The sequence below is a fragment of the Moschus berezovskii genome, chromosome 11, assembly GCF_049115385.1.
Source record: "Moschus berezovskii isolate FMDL1 chromosome 11, NW_MosBer_1.0, whole genome shotgun sequence".
Classification (NCBI taxonomy): domain Eukaryota; kingdom Metazoa; phylum Chordata; class Mammalia; order Artiodactyla; family Moschidae; genus Moschus; species Moschus berezovskii.
The window spans coordinates 69,911,529-69,932,044 of record NC_142470.1 but is presented as its reverse complement, the minus strand read 5'-3'; the positions used below and the strand labels follow the sequence as shown (position 1 = coordinate 69,932,044).

General features: G+C 39.0%; 2 protein-coding genes across 11 annotated transcripts in view; one reads left to right on the top strand and one right to left on the bottom strand.

Moving 5' to 3' along the window:
• The window catches only part of CLHC1 (clathrin heavy chain linker domain containing 1), a 44,368-nt gene extending 26,679 nt beyond the window's left edge, over nt 1-17,689 (bottom strand). The window contains exons 1-8 of one of the 10 annotated variants that reach the window (XM_088841449.1): nt 17,606-17,689; nt 14,561-14,819; nt 9,845-10,032; nt 5,084-5,217; nt 4,528-4,729; nt 4,300-4,412; nt 3,829-3,913; nt 1,751-1,857 (exon numbers count right to left, since the gene is read on the bottom strand). In XM_088841449.1, coding sequence (XP_088697575.1) covers nt 1,751-1,857; nt 3,829-3,913; nt 4,300-4,412; nt 4,528-4,729; nt 5,084-5,217; nt 9,845-10,032; nt 14,561-14,737 — 1,006 coding nt within the window. In that variant the 5' untranslated portion in view covers nt 14,738-14,819; nt 17,606-17,689. Of the gene's footprint in view, nt 1-1,750; nt 1,858-3,828; nt 3,914-4,299; nt 4,413-4,527; nt 4,730-5,083; nt 5,218-9,844; nt 10,033-14,560; nt 14,820-15,293; nt 17,576-17,605 lie in introns of those variants that run through there. The other 9 variants (XM_088841452.1, XM_088841451.1, XM_088841456.1 and 6 more) reach the window with 9 other exon arrangements.
• A 472-nt stretch (nt 17,690-18,161) lies between these two features.
• On the top strand, nt 18,162-20,239 carry RPS27A (ribosomal protein S27a). Its single transcript, XM_088841459.1, has 5 exons — nt 18,162-18,226; nt 18,607-18,661; nt 19,079-19,164; nt 19,533-19,664; nt 20,057-20,239. Exons 1-5 carry the CDS (start codon nt 18,179-18,181, stop codon nt 20,204-20,206), a joined length of 471 nt encoding a protein of 156 aa, XP_088697585.1. The 5' UTR covers nt 18,162-18,178; the 3' UTR covers nt 20,207-20,239.
• Nucleotides 20,240-20,516: the final 277 nt, after the last annotated feature.

Below are 20,516 nucleotides of genomic sequence, written 5' to 3'. Positions count from 1 at the left end.
CTCTGCATATAAGTTAAATAAGCAGGGGGACAATATACTGCCTTGACCTACCCCTTTCCCAATTTGGAACCAGCCTGTTGTTCCATGTCCATTTCTAACTGTTGCTTCTTGACCTGCATACAGATCTCTCAGGAGGCAGGTCAGGTGGTCTGGTATTCCCATCTCTTTGAGAATTTTCCACAGTTTGTTGTGATCCACAGTCAAAGGTTTTGGTGTAGTCAATAAAGCAGAAGTAGGTGTTTTTCTTGAACTCTCTTGGTTTTTCAATGATCCAATGGATTGATCTCTGGTTCCTCTGCCTTTTCTAAATCCAGCTTGAACATCTGGAAGTTCACGGTTCACGTACTGTTAAAGCCTGGCTTGGAGAATTTTGAGCATTAATTTGCTAGTGTGTGAGATGAGTGCAATTGTGCGATAGTTGGAACATTCTTTGGCAATGCCTGGAATGAAAACGGGCTTTTTCCAGTTCTGTGGGCACTGCTGCATTTTCCAAACTTGCTGGCATATTGAGTGCAAGACTTTTACAGCAACATCTTTTAGGATTTGAAATAGCTCAACTAGGAATCCATCACTTCCACTACCTCTGTTCATAGTGAAGCTTCCTAAGGCCCACTTGACTTCACATTCCAGGATTTTTGGCTCTAGGTGAGTGATCACACCATTGAGGTTATTTGGGTCATGAAGATCTTTTTTGTATAGTTCTTCTGTGTATTCTTGCCACCTCTTCTTAATATCTTCTGCTTCTGTTAGGTCCATACCATTTCTGTCCTTTATCGAGCATATCTGTGCATGAAATGTTCCCTTGGTATCTCTAATTTTCTTGAAGAGATGTCTAGTCTTTTCCATTCTATGGTTTTCCTCTATTTCTTTGCACTGATCACTGAGAAAGGTTTTCTTATCTCTCCTTGCTATTCTTTGGAACTCTGCATTCAAATGGGTATATCTTTCCTTTTCTAGTTTGCCTTTAGCTTCTCTTCTTTTCTCAGCTATTTGTAAGGCCTCCTCAGACAATCATTTTGCCTTTCTTTTTCTTGGGGATGGTCTTGATCACTGCCTCCCGTACAATGTCATGAACCTCCATCCATAGTCCTTCAGGCACTCTATCAGATCTAATACCTTGAATCTATTTGTCACTTCCACTGTATAATCGTTAAGGGATTTGATTTAGAGAGGGATCACTGAGGACAAAGAGGGAACTTTTGGGGGATACATATGTCAAAACCTAACAAACTGTATACTGTAAAAATGTACAATTATTGTATGTATGTTGACTCGCTACAACAAAGCTGCTTTTAAAGGAAGTGGAGCAAACCTGACAAAATATTAAAATTTTTAAGCTTTATAGTGAAGTGTTATTGTTCAGTCACTAAGCTGTTTCTGATTCTTTGTGACCCCATGAACTGCGGCACACCAGGCTTCCCTGTCCTTCGCTATTCCCCAGAGTTTGCTCAAACTCACGTCTATTGAGTCGGTGATGCCATCCAACCGTCTCATCCTCTGTTACCCCCTTCTCCTCTTGCCCTCAATCTTTGCTGTTATTCATACTTTTCTGTACACTTGAAATATTTCATAACTTAATTTGGAAAACCTAATCAAACTCCTTAACGTTGTAGGAAAGGAAACTGAGTAAATGACAGATATAGGGATGGAGCCTACATCTTATTTCCCAGTTCAATACTCATCCCATTCTTTCGGGGGGAAAAAAAGTATAATTAGCATATATATGTAAGATTCAGAGAGAAATGCTTACCCTTAAATTTATTCACTGTCCCAATGTTTTGAAGAATTCTTCTAGGACCATTCACGGCAAAATAAACTGCCTTTTCATATTCCCCAAGTGAGATTAATTCATTGAACCTACAATCAGTGCATTTTATTATAATATTATACAAAAAAGTAAAGAAAACTGATTAGAAATGTCTAATACAGATTAAACATAGTAGTATAGTAATACAAAAAACACCTCTAATGAACTACAACTAGATCCATTCACTAAGATATTCTTTCAGTCCCTTCCCTAATATTATTTTTTGTAGCTTCAGAAGAAGATTCTCACCTGCCAGGTGACTTGAACCTGATTATGTACCTCATTCTTATAGTACTTAAAACAATCCATAGGAAATGGAAAGAACTTCACTGAATTTATAATGAGGTCAGATTTTTCTTTTCCTCTCATTATCATCTCCAGAAGAAAAGGGGAACCAGGGGAAAGAAGGGCAATCTGCTTAGAGGCTCAATGTAGGGTAAATATTAATTGAATTCAAAGGCTATCAAAGCTGAAAATCAAGAGGAGTCCTTGGTATTCAGAAGCATAAGTTGTTTTGCCAGTAATCAGACTCCCAACTGAATGTGAGACTAAATGAAACAAGAAAAGACAATAGTTCAGATAACTTAAGCTTCTACTCCTCTTCCTAGGGCAAAATGTCTCCAGCACAACTCCTTCCTCACTATTAATAAAACTATACCAAACAGGATTTAAAGAGTGTTGCAATGAATGTGGAACCTCAGAGGAGTAAAAACACTGAAGTAATATTAAGCAAAATACATATCTTTTATCCTCAGGGTTTTTCTCTCATATCTAAAGCTGGTAGACTTAGAGAAGCATAGAGTATGAGGAAAGAATCCAGGCTTTGGGGCCCCTCAAAATGATCTTTACCCCTTCTTTATATCATATCAACAAGCAAATCAACAAGAGAAAACTGTTTAACATAGAAGACTAGGAATATTACATATGTTCATTACAGATTGGCCTCATAGCCTATGAATTAACCTCTTAAAGAATAAAGTCTTATGACCTGGGAAGGAGGTTCAAGAGGGAGGGGACAAACATATATTTATGGCTGATTCACAGTGTTTTATGGCAGAAACCAACACAACATTGTAAAGCAATTATCCTCCAATTTAAAAATTAAACAAAAAGAATAAAGTCAGATCTCTTTAAGCCTTTACTATGCGATGGACATGAGTTTGAGTGAACTCCGGGAGTTGGTGATGGACAGGGAGGCCTGGCGTGCTGTGATTCATGGGGTCGCAAAGAGTCGGACACGACTGAGCGACTAAACTGAACTGATGAACTATATAATAATTTAATATGTATATGCCTTCCTAATATGTCATAGGATACAAATGAGGAAAAGAAGGACTAAATTGGCTTGGATAATCTGATTCAAGAAAATGTTCCTGGGCTTCCCTGGTCCAGTGGTTAAGAATCCACCTGCCAACGTAGGGGACATGAATTCGATCCCTGATTTAGGAGGATCAAACATGTCGAGGCCCAACTAGGCCCACACATCACAACTGCTGAAGTGCAAGTGCAAGTCCAAGTGCCCTAGAGCCTGTGCTGCACAACAAGAGAAGCCATGGGAATGAGAGGCCTGTGCATCACAACAAAGAGTAGCCCCAGCTCTCTGCAACTAGAGAGGGCCCACACACAGCAGCAAACACCTAACTAACACAGGCAAATATAAATAAACAAATGAAAGATGTTCTCAGAAACATTTTATAAGATCAGGTCAATGGTTATGGAATACAAGAAAAATATAAATAAAACTTAACACTATAGTCCAGCTATATCTTCCATAAAATCTCTGAGACCATCTCTGGTATTTATTTTCATAAAGAATCTATATTCTAAAAATTCTAGTTTATTTTCTAATTTGTCTACTAGAGTAGCATTTAAAAAATACAAAAGCTAGAGACTACAGCTCAAAAAGATGCTAATATTTAAAAAAGATGCTAAAAAATGCTAAATATTGAGTAAGCATTTAAGCAAGTATTAAATAAATGTTATAATAGCTTAAGGAAGATCAAAGTTTTTAAAATATTTGCCTTTCAATGAAGTACAGCAAAATTTCAGCTTCTTTTGCCTTGCTTGGGTCTTCTTCAAGTAGTTCTTCAACAAATCCTTGTTTATCTGTAAATATTAACAGTATTATCAGATGATATTTAAGGCTATCAATTAATAAAAACAACAAACATAAATGTTTAATACCAATAATCTAATGCTATAGTTCTAATAGTACCAACCTCTTCCTAAACTGAATTGCCTCCCCATCTCTTGCTTCCTTATTTTCAGGTACATTTTCAGGTATTCTTTCCCTGGCTAACCAAGTTTACTCTTTAAAGATTATCTGCCAACTGCTGAAGGAAGAAGCCCATAGGGTAACAGAGCCTTAACAAAAGTAAGTACATTTTTACATTTTTAAAACTCAGCCTAGGAAAATCCCCATTCTTTAGTTTTCAAGGGGAAACAAAATGTTTTCCATTATTTATGATATTTAAAAAATACAGATCATCTACCGTGTAAATCTCTACTTTTCTGAACGTTCTCCACGATGTCTTGAAATGATCTGTTCATATCAGATTTTACCCACAAAGTAAGTGCTTGTGAAATAACCTGCAGTCTTTGATGACTATAAAGATAAAAAAACATTAGTGACATACTGAACCTAAAATCAAATAGTGGAATATTAAAATCAACACAAATAAAAGCTTCAAACTTTTAAAACACAGATGTAACTTTCATACCTAAACTGTAATTCATTGTTCAGATTTTCAGTTGAATCTCGCCGTTCTAACACCATAGACATTTCCTCATCTAAATCTGCCTTCCTCTGAATAGGTACATATTTTTTAGACATAAGTTCTTCAGTTTCTGCGTATTTACCTTCAAGATGTTTCAAGTATTTAGTGAGAGCATCTAAACTGACAGATTCTTGGACAGTCATGCCTAAGGGAAAGGGAACAAATCAAACAAGACAAGCCGTGTACGGGACACTTATGCTCCAAGAGCAAGTCTTAGTATTAATAAAATAGATCAGATGGTTGACTATGTTAAGAAATAATTAAGAGATGGCAGCATGAACTTGTAGATTACTGAACATTAGCATACATTTCTAAATGGCTGGAAGTTTTAAACAAACCATCACTGGAGACTTAATGAAGAGACTTCGCTGCTGGTCCAATGGGTAAGAATCTGCCAGGTAATGTAGGGGACACAGTTTTGATCCCTGGTCAGGGAAGATTCCACATGCTAAGGAAACAATTGGAATTTCTCACAAATATTTTAAACAAAATACTGTACCTGGAATAGGTTTTAAAGGATCTTTGCAGAAAGTACAATATTGTTCTTCTTTTGTGTCATACTTTGCCCTGACTTGTTTCATTTCATTTATCTGCAATTGAATCTTTGAGGAATTATTTTCAATAAGTCCCATCCTGAAAATCAGAAAGGCTTTTTAAATAAGTTTCTTTCAACAAATTATTTAATCATACCATTCAAAGTAAAACAGGTTAAATTATTAATTTGGCTAATTATCATTTTGTACCATTATGAATGTGGGTGAAAGTTTACAAAACAATGCCTAAGAAGTTAACTAACCTCATAAGTGAGAAACCATTCTCTTTCAAAGCATCAATGAAATCTTATACTGACTATGATTTGTAACTTTACTGGAAATTTGTAAATGTTAAATAGAATAATCTGGCCACAAAGTACTAAGTCCATTCCCTTTAGTTGAAAATTATCTTTGCAATTTAAAAATCATTTTTGTTCAGTAATCATATTAGTTTCCTGTGGCTGCTGTAACAAAATACCACAAACTTGGTGGTTCAAAACAACAGCAATCTGTTCTTTCATAGTTCTGGAGCCCAGAAGTCCAATATTATTAGGTTGGTACAAATGTAATTGCTGTTTCAGACCGTGAATTTTAAATCATTACAACTAGACTCAAACACATCTCTTAATCAAAATAGGAACCAATTACAATCAACACATTTTTGTCAATGAGAAATATTCATTTATTCCTGTAGTGTAAAAATCTGTGTTTTGGGATTCAATGAACTCTTGGAAAACATTTTCTGCATCCTACTGGTTGTGGAAGCGTTTTCCCTGCAAAAAGTTGCTGAGATGTTTGAATAAATGGTAGTTGGTTGGTGAGAGATCAGGTGAATATGGTGGATGAGACAAAATTTTGTAGCCCAATTCCTTTAACTTTTGAAGTGCTGGTTGTGTGATGTAGTCAGACATTGTTTTGGAGAAGAATTGGGCCCTTTCTGTTGACCAATGCCAACTTCAGTCGTTGCAGTTTTTGGTACATCTCATGGATTTGCTGAGTATACTTCTCAGAGGTAATGGTTTTGCTGGGATTCAGAAAGCTGTAGTGGGTTAGACAGGCAGCAGACCACCAAACAGTGATCACAACCTTTTTTGGTGCAAGTTTGGCTTTGGCAAGTGCTTTGGAGCTTCTCGGTCCAACCACTGAGCTGGTCATTGCCCCGTGTCGTATATTAGTAAAGTCCACTTTTCGTCACACATCACAATCCATTCAAAAAATGGTCCATTGTTGTTGTAGAAAATAAGACACTTCACAATGATGATTTTTTTGATTTTCGGTCAGCTCATGAGGCACCCACTTATCAAGTTTTTTCACTTTTCCAATTTGCTTCAAATGCCCAACAACCATAGAATGGTCAATGTTGAGTTCTTTAGCAACTTCTCATGTAGCTGTTCATGCAGTCAACTTCAAAGAAGGCTCTCAATTGGTCCTGGTCAACTTCCAATGGCCGGCCACCATGTTCCTCATCTTCAAGGCTCTCACCTCCTTTGCAAAAACTTCTTGAACCACCACTGAACTGTATGTTTGTTAGTACATCCTGGGCCAAATGCATTGTTGATGTTGTGAGTTGTCTCCACTGTTTTACAACCCATTTTGAACTCAAGTAAGAAAATTGCTTGAATTTTTTGTCTAAAATCATTTCCATAGTCTAAAATAAATATAAAATAAGCAGCAAGCAATGTCATTAGCAAAAGATGATGATGTTTAACATAACCACATTTATTTAAGAATGTATTCCAATAACAAACAGCACATTTCAACAATGCAAAAACCACAATTATGTTTGCACAACCTAATAGTGTCACTGGGTCAAAATTTGCCATTTTGAGTTCATGCTTCCTCTAGAAGCTCTCGGGGAGAATCAGTTCTTTGCCTCTTCCAACTTTTGAGGGCAGGTGACCGGCTTTCAGTGGCTGCATACTTCAGTCTCTACCTCCGAGGTCATGATACCTTCTCCCCTTGTGCCTGTGTCAATGTTCCCTCTACCACTCTGTTATAAGGACACCTGCGATAGGATTTAGGGTCCACCTGGCTAATCCAATATAATTTCCTTAGCACAAGATCCTTAATGTAATCCTTAATTACATTAATGTAATCATAATGTAATCATATCTGCAAAGACCCTTTTTCTAAATAAAGTAACATTTCCAGGTTCTCAGGATTAGAACCTATTTATTTGGGGACCATTATTTAGCCTACTCCATTAATTTTGATCCTAGAGCTAGAGGAATGACAGCACTCTGAGATAAAACTGAGTTCATCCACAAATGGTAATTTTAAAAACCAGGAAGTAAATAAAAACTTCTTTAAACCATTATTTGAAATTTACTTCCTGGTTTATCACCAATATTTTGGCCCAGTTCAGTTCAGTTCATTCGCTCAGTCGTGTCCGACTCTTCGTGACCCCATGAATCACAGCACGCCAGGCTTCCCTGTCCATCACCAACTCCCGGAGTTCACTCAAATTCATGTCCATCGAGTCGGTGATGCCATCCAGCCATCTCATTCTCTGTCGTCCCCGTCTCCTCCTGCCCCCAATCCCTCCCAGCATCAGAGTCTTTTCCAGTGAGTCAACTCATCGAACGAGGTGGCCAAAGTATTGGAGTTTCATTTTGGCCCAGGGAGGAAATAATAGATTAAAATCAGCTGGATACATAAATGTTACAAGGTTTTTGGCAATTAAAAACAAGTTTGCCAGGGCTTCCCTGGTGGCTCAGACAGTAAAAACAAGTTTGTCAGTAGATAACTGCTATCCAGTCTCATTATTAAACAGAATTTTTGGTAACTACAGACAGATCAGAGTAAGAGCTTGCAATATTATTACAAGAGGGGCTGTGGAGATCAAATGTCCCTGGTTTTCATCCAAATATTAATAGTTGTGCTTTAGAAAGAAAGACATGTTAAAAGTAAATGGACTTTTGAAAAAATTGAAAGCAGAGAGTCAATGGATTCTTGTACAAGAATGTTCATGGTGGCACAAGTCACAATAGCCTAAGGTGGAAAAAACTCAAGTACCCATCAACAGATAAGTAGATGAAATATGGTATATACATACAATGGAATATTATTCAGCCATAAAAAGGAATTAAGCTCCAATACATGCTATAACACAGATTAGAAGGTATCCAGTTGTTGTTCCTGTCCATAGATACTTTTATGCTCTCCTCATCCTTGACAATTTCAGTACAATTAATCTAGCTGAGTATTTATTACTTACAATGGGATTCTTTGATCTTCCAGAATCTGTGAATTGATATCTTTCACTAAATCTAGAAAACTCTCAGCCATTTTTCTTTTCAAACAGTGTCTCTGTCTCATATTCTCTTCTCTTTGAGTTATTATTAGACATAATAACTTTCTCACTCTATTCTCCAAGATGTTTTTTATAGTAGCTTTATTGATATATAGTTTGTATACCTTAAAATTCATCATTTTAAAGTGTTCAATTCAGTAAATTTTAGCATATTCAAAGTGCTGCGCAAATACTACCATTTTTAGTTCCTGAACACTTCATCACTCCAAAAATAGGCCCCGAATCTGTTAGCAGTCTGATAAGCAGAAGGCAATTTTCCATGCAGTCCCCAAAAGTGGAGCAATTTACCTCTTGTTCACTCTTCAGGGTGTAGCCCTTCATCATCCCAGCTTTACATGGGGGAGATTTCCCAGGAGACTACACCCCTTGGGCAGACAGATGCCAGGCTCTGTCTTTTATACCTCTATGCCACAGTAAAAACTAAAGCTCATGGTCACAAGTTTTAATAAATGCTTTCAGGCTTAAAGAAGCTTTAGTGCTCCTCTCGGAGAAGGCAATGCAACCCACTCCAGTATTCTTGCCTGGAAAATCCCTTGGGCGGAGGAGCCTGGTAGGCTGCAATCCATGGGGTCACAAAGAGTCAGACACAACTGAGCGACTTCACTTCCACTTTTCACTTGCATGCATTGGAGAAGGAAATGGCAACCCACTCCAGTGTTCTTGCCTGGAGAATCCCAGGGATGGGGGAGCCTCGTGGGCTGCCATCTATGGGGTCGCACAGAGTTGGACACAACTGAAGCGACTTAGCAGCAGCAACAGCAGTGCTCCTCTATCTTTTGTCTTCTGAATTTGCCCTAATATTTCTGTTACTATCTTAGCCTCCTGTCCCTTTTGCAAAAAAAAAAATTTTTTTTGCTATTTTAGGTAGCATTTTGTCCCAACAAGAAGTGATCCCAACCTCTAGCCAGCTACATTACGAAAAATGGAGGTCAAATTTCACGTAATTTTCCTGGTTGACTTGAAATTATCTCTAAGAACAATTTACCCATCAATTATCAAATGGAAGACTGAAAATCTGAGACTTCAACAAGAGAGTTTTATCCTCTTCCAGTAGCTTACTTACTTTTGTGCATCACAAGATTAAGTGCTCTATTTCAGATGGTAATCATGAAATTGTACCATTAAACCTTCCATGCAAGAAATTACCTGGAGCAATTATCTGCATCCTTCATTTTATGATACTACAATGTGTCTCCAATTATCCTAAGAGATATTATAAAATTCTCAAACTGAATTAACATTATTTTTCAAGTAAAAAGACAGTAATTTCAATAGGAAGGGTAACATAAAAACATGGCTTTAAAATAAAATCAAAGTTGAAGATGACTAAGAATCACTGGTTATAGTTACAATGGCTGGTTAATAAAACCAAGTAGCAATTATCACCTTTTGGGCTACTTACGAATATACTTACTTTGCTTGAAGTTGAGCTATTCTTTTCCTGTGATATACCAATGCTGTGGGCTCTCCTGCCAGAACTTTAAGTTTTCCATGAAGATAAAATGCAGTTCTTTGGCCTTTCTTTATTGTCTCAATAAATGTGTCGTATTCTTTTTTGATTGAAGTAAGAATGGATTTGTATGCAGTGACATATTCTATTACCTGAAACATGATTTTTTCTGTCTATGGTACTGAATTTTTTTCTAGAAGACTATAGATCAAAAGCCTTGCAAATAGCATTATAATTTTTTTTAATGAAATGATGGGCAATTAGAAATCTAAAATTTTACAAATTTGAGCTTGCACGTATATGCAATATGCCTGGATATTAAAGACAGTTCATGGTTACTGAATATATGATCTTTGTGAATCATTACAATTCTATGAGCTTAAATATGAGGAAAAAAACATTTTTTGCTCTACTCAGGAATTAACACATATATTATATGATGTCAGTTAAAACCAATAACCAGGTCTAACTATCCCAACTCTGGATCTCTTAAATACAATTACATATCATCCCTCACTATCTCCAAATCTAGTCTCTGACTTCATTCAGACCTTAAAATCCTGGACTCCCTTCATCTCCCTGTTTTTCTAACCCATCTGCTCCTGTTGATCAATAATCTCAATTACCAAACTGCATTTCTAGCCCCAAGATGTCAAGTACAATTGTAGAAAACCCTTCACATTTTATATTCATGGTTTAAAATGACATTTATGTACATAATATCTCTGGAACGACAACGGAATAAAATAGAAACCTACAGAGGAGAAAAGAAGAAAATTATAGAGAAAGAAAGGGTAAGCAGGTTCTAAAATGAGAAGGACCTGACTTCATTGTATACTCTGCTTATTGGTTTTTTACTTTATTTTTCTTTTTCTCTGGTTAACCTTGTGTAGGCATCATCCAAATGAAAAAGCTATAATAACTAAGAAACACTTTAAAGAAGTTAAAAAACAAAAACATTAAAAATAATCTATGGTTGCCAACTCACGAGAATTTCAGAAGGTATCAAGTGACATAAGGAATAAATGTGACCAATCCACAATTTCCTCTGAAAGATACAATTACACTTTCTACCCCTGCTACATATCTAGTCTATAGTATACTCCACTATAGCTAGAAAATATCTAGAAAAAAATAATGCAGAAAGATACCGGTCTATCAAGAAATGGTATAAGGAGGGGAGTTCCCCATTGGCCCAGTGTTTAGGACTTGTGCTTTCACTGCAGTGGCCCAGGTTCAGTTCTGGGTAGGGGAACTGAGATCGCAAAAGTGGTATGGCAAAAAAAAAAAAAAAAAATTGGTATAAGGAGATAATTGATCAACGGCAAGCACCGGAAGAGGATTTCTGAGTGGGAGATACTGGTCATCTTTCTGACATGACCAAACTACCTATCCACCAAAATCAAGACTGCTGCCCAGCAATTTTCAATAAAATGGAGACCATTAATTTCAAACTAAAAACTTCACTGTTCCCTGCTATCCTCCACTCCACAAGCCTCTATAATGTGCTGCAACAATCCAAGACAACTCAGATATGTTAATGGATAGAAAACGGACTTGTAACATCATCATCAGCTCCCATGGGTTTACCAGAAGAAACAGATTTCAGAAAGACACTCATGAATTTTTAAGAATGTATAGAAAATGCATTAGAGTAGAAGAGGCAAACAGGTATGCTAGAGGTAGAATAGTTTTGATTGGCCAGCAAAATATTTTAAAATTTAGGAAATATCACCCAAAGTCCATATTTTTAGCTTCTCCTGAAAACTCTGAAGAATCTACCAACATGGAACTCCCATTCCTTTAATGGCAGTAGTCAGCTGGAGCTTTAAATTGGATTCGTTTTTCATTTTACCACAGTCCCCATGATTTCTTATTCTCTTAAAGCCAATCCACTTAACTCTCATATGACCTTCCTGACATCGAGGCAATCAAGTTTCAGTCTCCATATTAAGGCTTCCCTTAACTCCTCCAAAACAAGAGCTGTATTTCCCAGGTACAGAACTATGAGGGAGAAAAGGAATGGGACTCATTCCACCTCAGTTCCTACACACAGGACATACACTATTTGCACAAAACATCACGAAGAACACAAAAGGCCAATCACTTTCCAAAGTCCAGCTGCCTCTATAATTCACCCATATTTTCTGAAACTCACTCTTCCTAGCCTTGATCTTCTTTGCTTATTAAGTCCTTGGCTCTCTCTCTGCAACCTACCCTCAATTCTTGTTACACAAGCCTCAGGTCTCTTTGCTTTGATTCAGGCATGGTTCTCTAGGCCAAATCCTCTACCTCTGATTTTAAACAGAATTGGTACTTGTTCTGTGGTGCCAAGCACTCAGAGATGCAAGTTGGTACTTTCATCTTTTGCCAAACTAGACCCTTCCAAGAGACAGGGACGATTAGAGAAGGCAGACATTAATAGCTTATTAACAACCAAATGTGCTAGAATAATATGAAAATGGAAAGGCAGATTATTTTATTGAGAAGCTAGAAGAAAGGTTTCTCTAAGTACCACAGGATTTCTATTTCAGATCCCCTCTTAGTTTTGAAAAATAGGATTCTTCACAATGTATAACTGTATAACGTACAAATAGTTCGAATGGAAATCTTGGGGGATAGGGAGAAAAGGACTAAAGATACAGAAATCACCTTTTATTTAATCTCCTGTCTTTTTTCTGGGAATTAAATTTACCAACACCGCCTCCAAAATGGCTTCACCATAACTATACTAATTTAAAGCAGAGAGCTTCTCATGTGTGGAAACTTGTGACAAGTGTTAGCATTTGAATATGCAACAATAAGTATGTTACAGTTATAACTTTCCTTTGCTGATTTCATACAAGTAGAGTCTCAGCATGATTTCTGATATTTATAAAACCTATTCAATACACTACCTATAAACATGCATCTAATACATTCCTTAATGACTAAAACACCAAAACAATTTCACTGACCATAACAACTTATAAAATGAAGCTAACTTGCCAATGTACCAGTTCTTAAAGACAGATTTTCTACATGATTTTAAAGGTAGAAAAGACTCTTTTTTCCATTTAATACTTTTATGGATATGCAAGTGAAGTGAAGTGAGGTAAAAGTTGCTCAGTTGTGTCTGACTCTTTGTGACCCCATGGACTATACAGTTCATGGAATTCTCCAGGCCAGGATACTGGAGTGGGTAGCCTTTCTCTTCTCCAGGGCATCTTCCCAACCTAGGGACCAAACCCAGGACCCAGGTCTCCCACACTGCAGGCAGATTCTTTACTAGCTGAACCACAAGGGAAGCCCAGGAATACTGGATTACGTAGCCTATCCCCCAACGAATCTTCCCAACCCAGGAATCTAACCAGGGTCGAGATTCTTTACCAACTGAGCTATTGGGGAAGCCCAGTGGATAGCCATCAGTTCAGTTCAGTTCAGTTCAGTCGCTCAGTCATGACCGACTCTTTGCGACCCCATGCATCACAGCATGCCAGGCCTCCCTGTCCATCACCAACTCCCAGAGTTCATTCAAACTCATGTCCATCGAGTCGGTGATGCCGTCCAGCCATCTCATTCTCTGTCGTCCGCTTCTCCTCCCACCCCTAATCCTTCCCAGCATCAGAGTCTTTTCCAGTGAGTCAATTCTTCGCATGAGGTGGCCAAAGTATTGGAGTTTCAGCTTTTTTTTCATCAATTTTCTTAATTCCACTTTTAGGTATCTATGACTATTTATGCTCACTTTTCCTTAGAGTGAGGCATTTTATTTTTATTTTAGAGGAGAAATAAGACTCAGTGTAGAATGCTTAAAAATTAAACAAAACAGAGTTCTTCTATTTTGCCTATGGCTGTTTAACTCAGAGACAAATAGTTTACAGAAGTCTTAACACAAATAATTATTTTTTCCAGGTAAGGAGGAAAGGATGCTAATTTCACTTATTTTACTGTCAGGGCATCTTCAAAGACAGGTGAAAAAGAAAAAATGAGAATTGATGGCCATATCGCAATTGTTTATAAGGAAAAGATCGTTTTCCTAAAATCTTAAAAAGCAAAATCAAATGTTAGCTAAAACTGCAGCATTTTCTGACCTCTGTTTTTCAGGTCTGGAAGATCCCCTGGAGGAAATGGCAACCCACTCCAGTATTCTTGCCAGGATAATTCTGTAGACAGAGCAGCCTGTCGGGCTACAGTCCACAGTGGCACCAAGAGTTGGACATGACTGAAGCAACTGAGCATGCATGCCCCAACTGCTTGTTTACTGTGCCTATCCAGACTTCTAATCTACAAGGAGTCTCAATTCAATACTATAGATCAAATTTAAACCAAGATTTTAATGACACCGCAAACCAACCCAAAATGATGAAAAATCACCAGGCTACAGCCCAATTCTTAGCGAATCGGATAATAATTTAAGATGGAAGGTCAAAATGATGTTTGAAGGCACAAGTAGATTGTACCTCAAAAACTGATAGCCTGCACTTAAGCTATGATAACTGAAACACTCATTAACTGTCTAGTAACATAATCCAGCATAGCATTTTCCACATTCATCCCTTTCTGACAAATTGGACAAATTTCTCAAAACTGATAAATAGAAGTAGTCAAACAAGCAGTGGTGTTACTAAGGTATCAATATTATTGTCAGGATGGACCATTTCTACCACATAAAAACTCCACTGTCTCAGAGCATTACGATACCTTATCAAAAACATTTCGGTATATGATGTAATATTCATCAGCAGGTCCTTCCTCATTACAGCACACTCTTTCAGCTTCTGTAATTATGTATCTTTGCATTCTTTCCAAAAATTCCTTGTCACTTCTACTACTGATAGGAGGAAGAACTGCATGCTTATTTATTTCTTGGACGGACATACGTCACAATCTATACACCTGCTCACCAGAGAAAATTTAAGTCTTGATTTGCTTTTGCAACAAAGCCAAAACTTTGATAAGCCTGAAAGAAAAAAAAATCAATTAATCTAAAGCTTTACATAGATTAGGTCAAATATGGATCTTAATAAAATGTATCAGAAAAAAAATCTCATGGATCTCATGAAATAAATATTTCAACCTATGAGTGAACAGGTCTAATAAATTCTACTGTCATGTGCTATACTATACCTCTGGGATAGAAATACCAAACACCAGACAATAAAAAGCTCTTTTCTTACTAAAGAAGCGTTTGCATCATAAGATCAAATGGTTTGTTTAACTTAACATTTTCTAACAGAAGTTTAATTAGCATTTTATTTGCTTCATGTGGGAAAACTAGTTTGAAAGCATCCTGATGAAACAAACAAGGTCAAATATTGTGGCCTCCAGTCATTCTGGTGTGGGAGTGATAGCCTTGCTTATAGGAACTTAGGTTTAACTCTGATTGAGACAGGAAGCTACTGGAGGACTGTGTGCAGACTGACAGCTGACTTACCTTTTCAAAGAATTGCTCTTGCTGCCCCGTGAAGACAAGGGTTGAAGTCAGAATTACTGGGAAGCTACTACAATAGCCCAGGCAAAAGATAATAGTGGGGAGGTGGGAGAGGTTTCGGGAGGGGGAACTCATGTACACCTGGGGCGGATTCATGTCAATGCATGGCAAAACCAACCAATATAATATTGTAAAATAATTAGCCTCCAATAAAAATAAAAATTAAAAAAAAAAAATAATGGTGGCTTGAAACAGTGGTAACAGCAGAGCCGTGAAAAGTGTTTGGTGCATATATCAAGAATAAAACCAAAAAGATTTGTTGAGGGATGCGATGTGGGTATGAGAGAACAGTCAAGGATGACCATAAAGTTTCTGGCTTCAGCAACTGAAAAGATGGAATTGCCTTCTATGAGATGGAAGATCAATCTCATAAGATCAGGAGTTTGGGCCCGCCTATTAGAGATGATGAATCGACAACTAGTATGTAAAGCTGGAGTTCAAGTGAGTAGTCTGAGTGAGAAAGAGGTTTGTAAGTCATCTGCATATGCTAATGCTAAGTCACTTCAGTCGTGTCCGACTCTGTGTGACCCCATAGACGGAAGCCCACCAGGCTCCCCCTTCCCTGGGATTCTCCAGGCAAGAACACTGGAGTGGGTTGCCATTTCCTTCTCCAATGTGTGAAAGTAAAAAGTGAAAGTGAAGTCGCTCAGTCGTGTCTGACCCATAGCGACCCCACGGACTGCAGCCTACCAGGCTCCTCCATCCATGGGATTTTCTAGGCAAGAGTACTGGAGTGGCTTGCCATTCCCTTCTCCGCATCTGCATATAAATATTTAAAAGTTATGAGACAGAATGGAAAAGATCTGGGAAATGTAAGCAAAGCAGATATCCAAGGATGGGAACTTGGGGGGCACTTCAAAGCTTAAAGGCCTGGTAGATAAGGAGGAAGCAGCAAAACAGCCTGTAAAAGAGGGTCTACGGAGATGGAAGTCAATCAGGTGAAGAAAGTGTTTCAGAGGAAAGGCATGATCCACTGTGTCAAACACTGTTGATAGGTCAAAGAAGATTAAATGGATGTTGAATTTAGCAACACGGAGGTTATTCCCACAGTTATGCAGTTGGAATAGGAGGGGAGACAAAAAGCCTGTCCCCAGAAGTGGGTTCAGTCAATGGAAGGAAAAGAAATTAAAGAGACAACAAGTATAAACAACTTTCAAGGATTTTTGTTGTAAAAGTGGAGATTAATTGGCAGAATATGGGATGAAGAGTGTACCAAAGAGAAGAAATGGATTCCTCAGAAATGCCAAAGTAGGAAAGACATGTCAGGAACTTCAATCAGCTCAATGTTAATAAAGTGTAAATAAAGCGAGTAATGGCTTTGGCAGATTAGGCTCTAAGGAAGGCAGAGGTTCACCATCACACTAAGGAATTTGGGTTTTATCTTGAAGGTGAAATAGCATAATGACATAATCAGTTTTACTTTTTAGAATACTTTGGCAGTAAAAGTGAAGATAGGTTAGAAGACGACTGGGGACAGAGAAAATTAAGAAGTCTGAATTTGGGGATAGGGAAGCAGAGAACGGCAAAGAGATAAAGACATTAGTAGGGTACATATGGCAAAAGGCCATGGCTTCCCATATGGCTCAGCAGGTAAAGAAACAACCTCCTGCAGGAGACCTGGGTTTGATCCCTGGGTGGGAAGATCCCCTGGAGAAAGAAATGGCAACCTATTCTAGTATTTTTGACCTGAAAAATTCCATGGACTGAGGGCCCTTGCCGGCTTAGCATATGGGGTCGCAGAGACGGGACAGGACTAAGCAAAAACGCATAGCAAAAGGTTAGCTCGCTAACCCGCCTGCCCTTGCCAGGAGAGCACCCTAAACATACTCTAAAAACTTCCCCTTAGGACTTTCACAACTCCCAACGTCCAAACTTGGAAATTCTGCAGTAAATAAACTTCCATCGGGTTTCTTTCCCATATGACTTCATTTGAAAATGTGAAAACTCCTGAGACTTTTCACACTGCGTAGTGACATACAAGACAGGCTCTTCCTCAAACTAGGAGAGCCTAAGGGGTCGAGGACACCACATATTTTTCTGGTTGCCTGGAGCTGGCCACTGGAAAGCCCTTCCCTTGAAGGCCCTGGAGCTTCTGGTGGTAGATCGCTGATCCTCCGCCCCTCACCGCCTGTTAGTGGGTGACGACACTTTTGGTCCCCCTGCTCTTCACCAGCCTCTTAACCTTCCCTCCTAGTCACTTCTGACCCGTTTCCATCTCCCCGAAACCATTACTACGCTTGTTTCTTCCTCCTCACCTCCTTTCTCCAAACCCACCGCTAGGCGATAGTAACTAGGTAGCCGGGAGGTACGGAACTGCATCTTGGGACAAGCAGTCCTGCCGAAAAGAAAGCAGTGGAAACTACAACTCCCAGAAGACACTGCCATTTCCTCCCTTTTCCTCATGAAGCCCCTTTAACTCCACCCCCTTTTAAAGGCCCGCTTAGCCACGTCAACTACAGGGGGAAAGTCTTTTAAAGACATTTTTAAGTTGCTTAAATCTATTATTTCGAGAAAGTTCTGGAGGATAAAATGAGAAATAAGCTAAGCTAGAGGGAGGAGAAATGAGGTCACGACCTGGTCTGGCATGTGGCTGGACAGCCCCTGCGACAGTGCTCAGGCACCTGGTGTGGCCGCCTAGGAGGTGGGGCCTCCAGGAGCGCCCGGAAAGCTCGTGGACTAGCGTGGGGCCTTCCTTTCGGATCCGCCATCTGCGGTGAGTGTGTGCGTGCGGCCGCGCTCTGGCCGGTAACCTGCCATCGCCCCTCCTGTGTCTCCAGGTCTCATCTGTCTCCTCCTTTTCCTCATCCTCAGGTGGAACCGTCGCCAAGATGCAGATTTTCGTGAAGACCCTGACGGGGAAGACCATCACTCTCGAGGTACGGGCCAGGCCGGGGAGAAGCCGCGGCCTGAAGGAGGGAGGGCCTGAGGGGGATTTCGGCACGCGCGCTGCTTTCCGCCGTACAACGCGTTTGTGAGCCGGGCTTCTAAAATCGGACCTTCAAGTGAGGGTTGTTGGCTGAGCCGCGGCCTAGGGCGCGTTTTCTATGCCTGAAGTCCCAGCGTGTCGCCTCTAGGCTTTCCGACAGGGTCGCCGGAGCCAGCGTCGCGCGGTGGGAGGGAGGCGCTCTGCTGTTAGGCGCGACCACGGGTGTCCCGGCCGCGCAGTCCGGGGCTGTCCTAGGTAGGCTTCGGCCCCCACCGGCTCGGTTCCTGGGTAACTTTCAAGTTTCTTACTCTGTTACCAATATGTTCATAGGTCGAGCCCTCGGATACAATAGAAAATGTAAAGGCCAAGATCCAGGATAAGGAAGGCAAGTTTATATTTTCTGATTCAGAAAAACTGGTCTGTAGAGGCTCTTGTCAGGCGCTAGACACACCTGCTGTCTGGGGTGGGAAGAGGTCTGATTGAAACGCGTTGCACGAAAATGCTTTTGGAATACTACAGTAGACAAACGTTTATCAGTATGGAGCCAAACTGCAGTTTCACTTGTGTGAATTCTAACGACCTGGCTAATTTACACTTAGTGTCTTCTGTAAAGTGGCTTTGTTAACGTATATTAAGGGTAAATGAGATTAAAATGTGTAAACATTTACAGTTATACCTTGCCTGTAGTGAGAACTCACGGATGACTGTCAGTAGTAGTTACTTTCTTCAGGATTGTAAATCTTGAGCAGATATGCTTAATTTTTCATCACTTAATTTTTGTATTCAACTTGTTTCCCATTAGGAATTCCTCCTGACCAGCAAAGACTGATCTTTGCTGGCAAGCAACTGGAAGATGGACGTACTTTGTCTGACTACAACATTCAAAAGGTCTGTTTGGAAGAAAGCGGCCCTTAAAGTATAAATATATGTCTTACAACTGGGAATTTTGACAAGTATTCAAAAATAGGGAGAATAGCATGCAACTAGCAATAGTATCCCAGGTGATTCCTGTATCAGCATTTGAGAAGTGCTGCTAAAGTCCCCTACATTTTGGATTTAGCACATTGCATCCCATGATGTTATTTAACCTTTCTATGGCAGTTTATTTAAGAATCAGATATCTCCCCAACAGTCCATCATCTGTGGGTGTGCTTGACATCCAGTTAGAAGGTGCATGATGCTGGTTGTCCCTTCTCTGAACACTAGCATTAATGTAGCCATTTTTAAAGCCTGTTTCATTCTCTGTTCAATAACAGGAGTCCACTCTTCATCTAGTGTTGAGACTTCGTGGTGGTGCTAAGAAAAGGAAGAAGAAGTCTTACACCACTCCCAAGAAGAACAAGCATAAGAGAAAGAAGGTTAAATTGGCTGTTCTGAAATACTATAAGGTGGGTCAGATAAGTTTTTTGTCTACAGATTAATAATTTTGTTTGCATTTCTGGTTTCAAACTCTTTTATTAAAGAAATTTGGAGTTTTTTCCTGTTTTTGTATTTGATTGCGCTTTATGTAATGGGGATTACCTGTAGCTACTTCATTTCAACTAAGCTTTGGATTCTAATGTCAGTTTGGGTTCAGGTCTTTCCATCACTTGCATGGCTGGACTTTTAAAAACTCAACATTTTGTTGTACTAATTACTGGTGAGAATTTGGGATGCTTTGGTTTGTAAATACTAAAAACTATCGTTGTGTAATTTAAAGGGTAAATATTTTGAGTCACTTATAAACCAGACTTCAGAATATGTTGCAAGATTATCTTAATAGCAAGTTTCTGCTTTTTAGGTGGATGAGAATGGCAAAATCAGTCGCCTTCGCCGGGAGTGTCCCTCAGATGAATGTGGTGCTGGAGTGTTTATGGCCAGTCACTTCGACAGACATTATTGTGGCAAATGTTGTCTGACCTATTGTTTCAACAAACCAGAAGACAAGTAATTGTATATTGGTTAATAAAGATATGAGCTAACATTTAAATGTTGGGTTTTATTCCACTGCTTTTAAAAGTGGACTTTAAGCATCAGATTTTCTAAAGTAACCTGTACTTTCCAGAATTATGTTGTATTTAGTATCAGTTGTTTAGACTTAAGCCAGCTATTTTGACCTCAGCAGTATTGACATTTAGACTGATAATTTTTGGTTGTAGGGGCCTTCCTATGCATCAGAAGGATAATGAATAGCATTCCTGGCCTCTATCCACTTGATGCCATGAGCATACTATCCCTCCCCACAGTCAAAAGTATCCAGA

Coding starts and splice junctions, on each gene's coding strand:
- RPS27A (XM_088841459.1), top strand. CDS start 18,179: ATGCAGATTTTCGTGAAGACCCTGACGGGGAAGACCATCACTCTCGAG. Junction 18,227..18,606: donor GGAAGACCATCACTCTCGAG/GTACGGGCCAGG, acceptor ATATGTTCATAG/GTCGAGCCCTCGGATACAAT. Junction 19,165..19,532: donor CTGACTACAACATTCAAAAG/GTCTGTTTGGAA, acceptor GTTCAATAACAG/GAGTCCACTCTTCATCTAGT.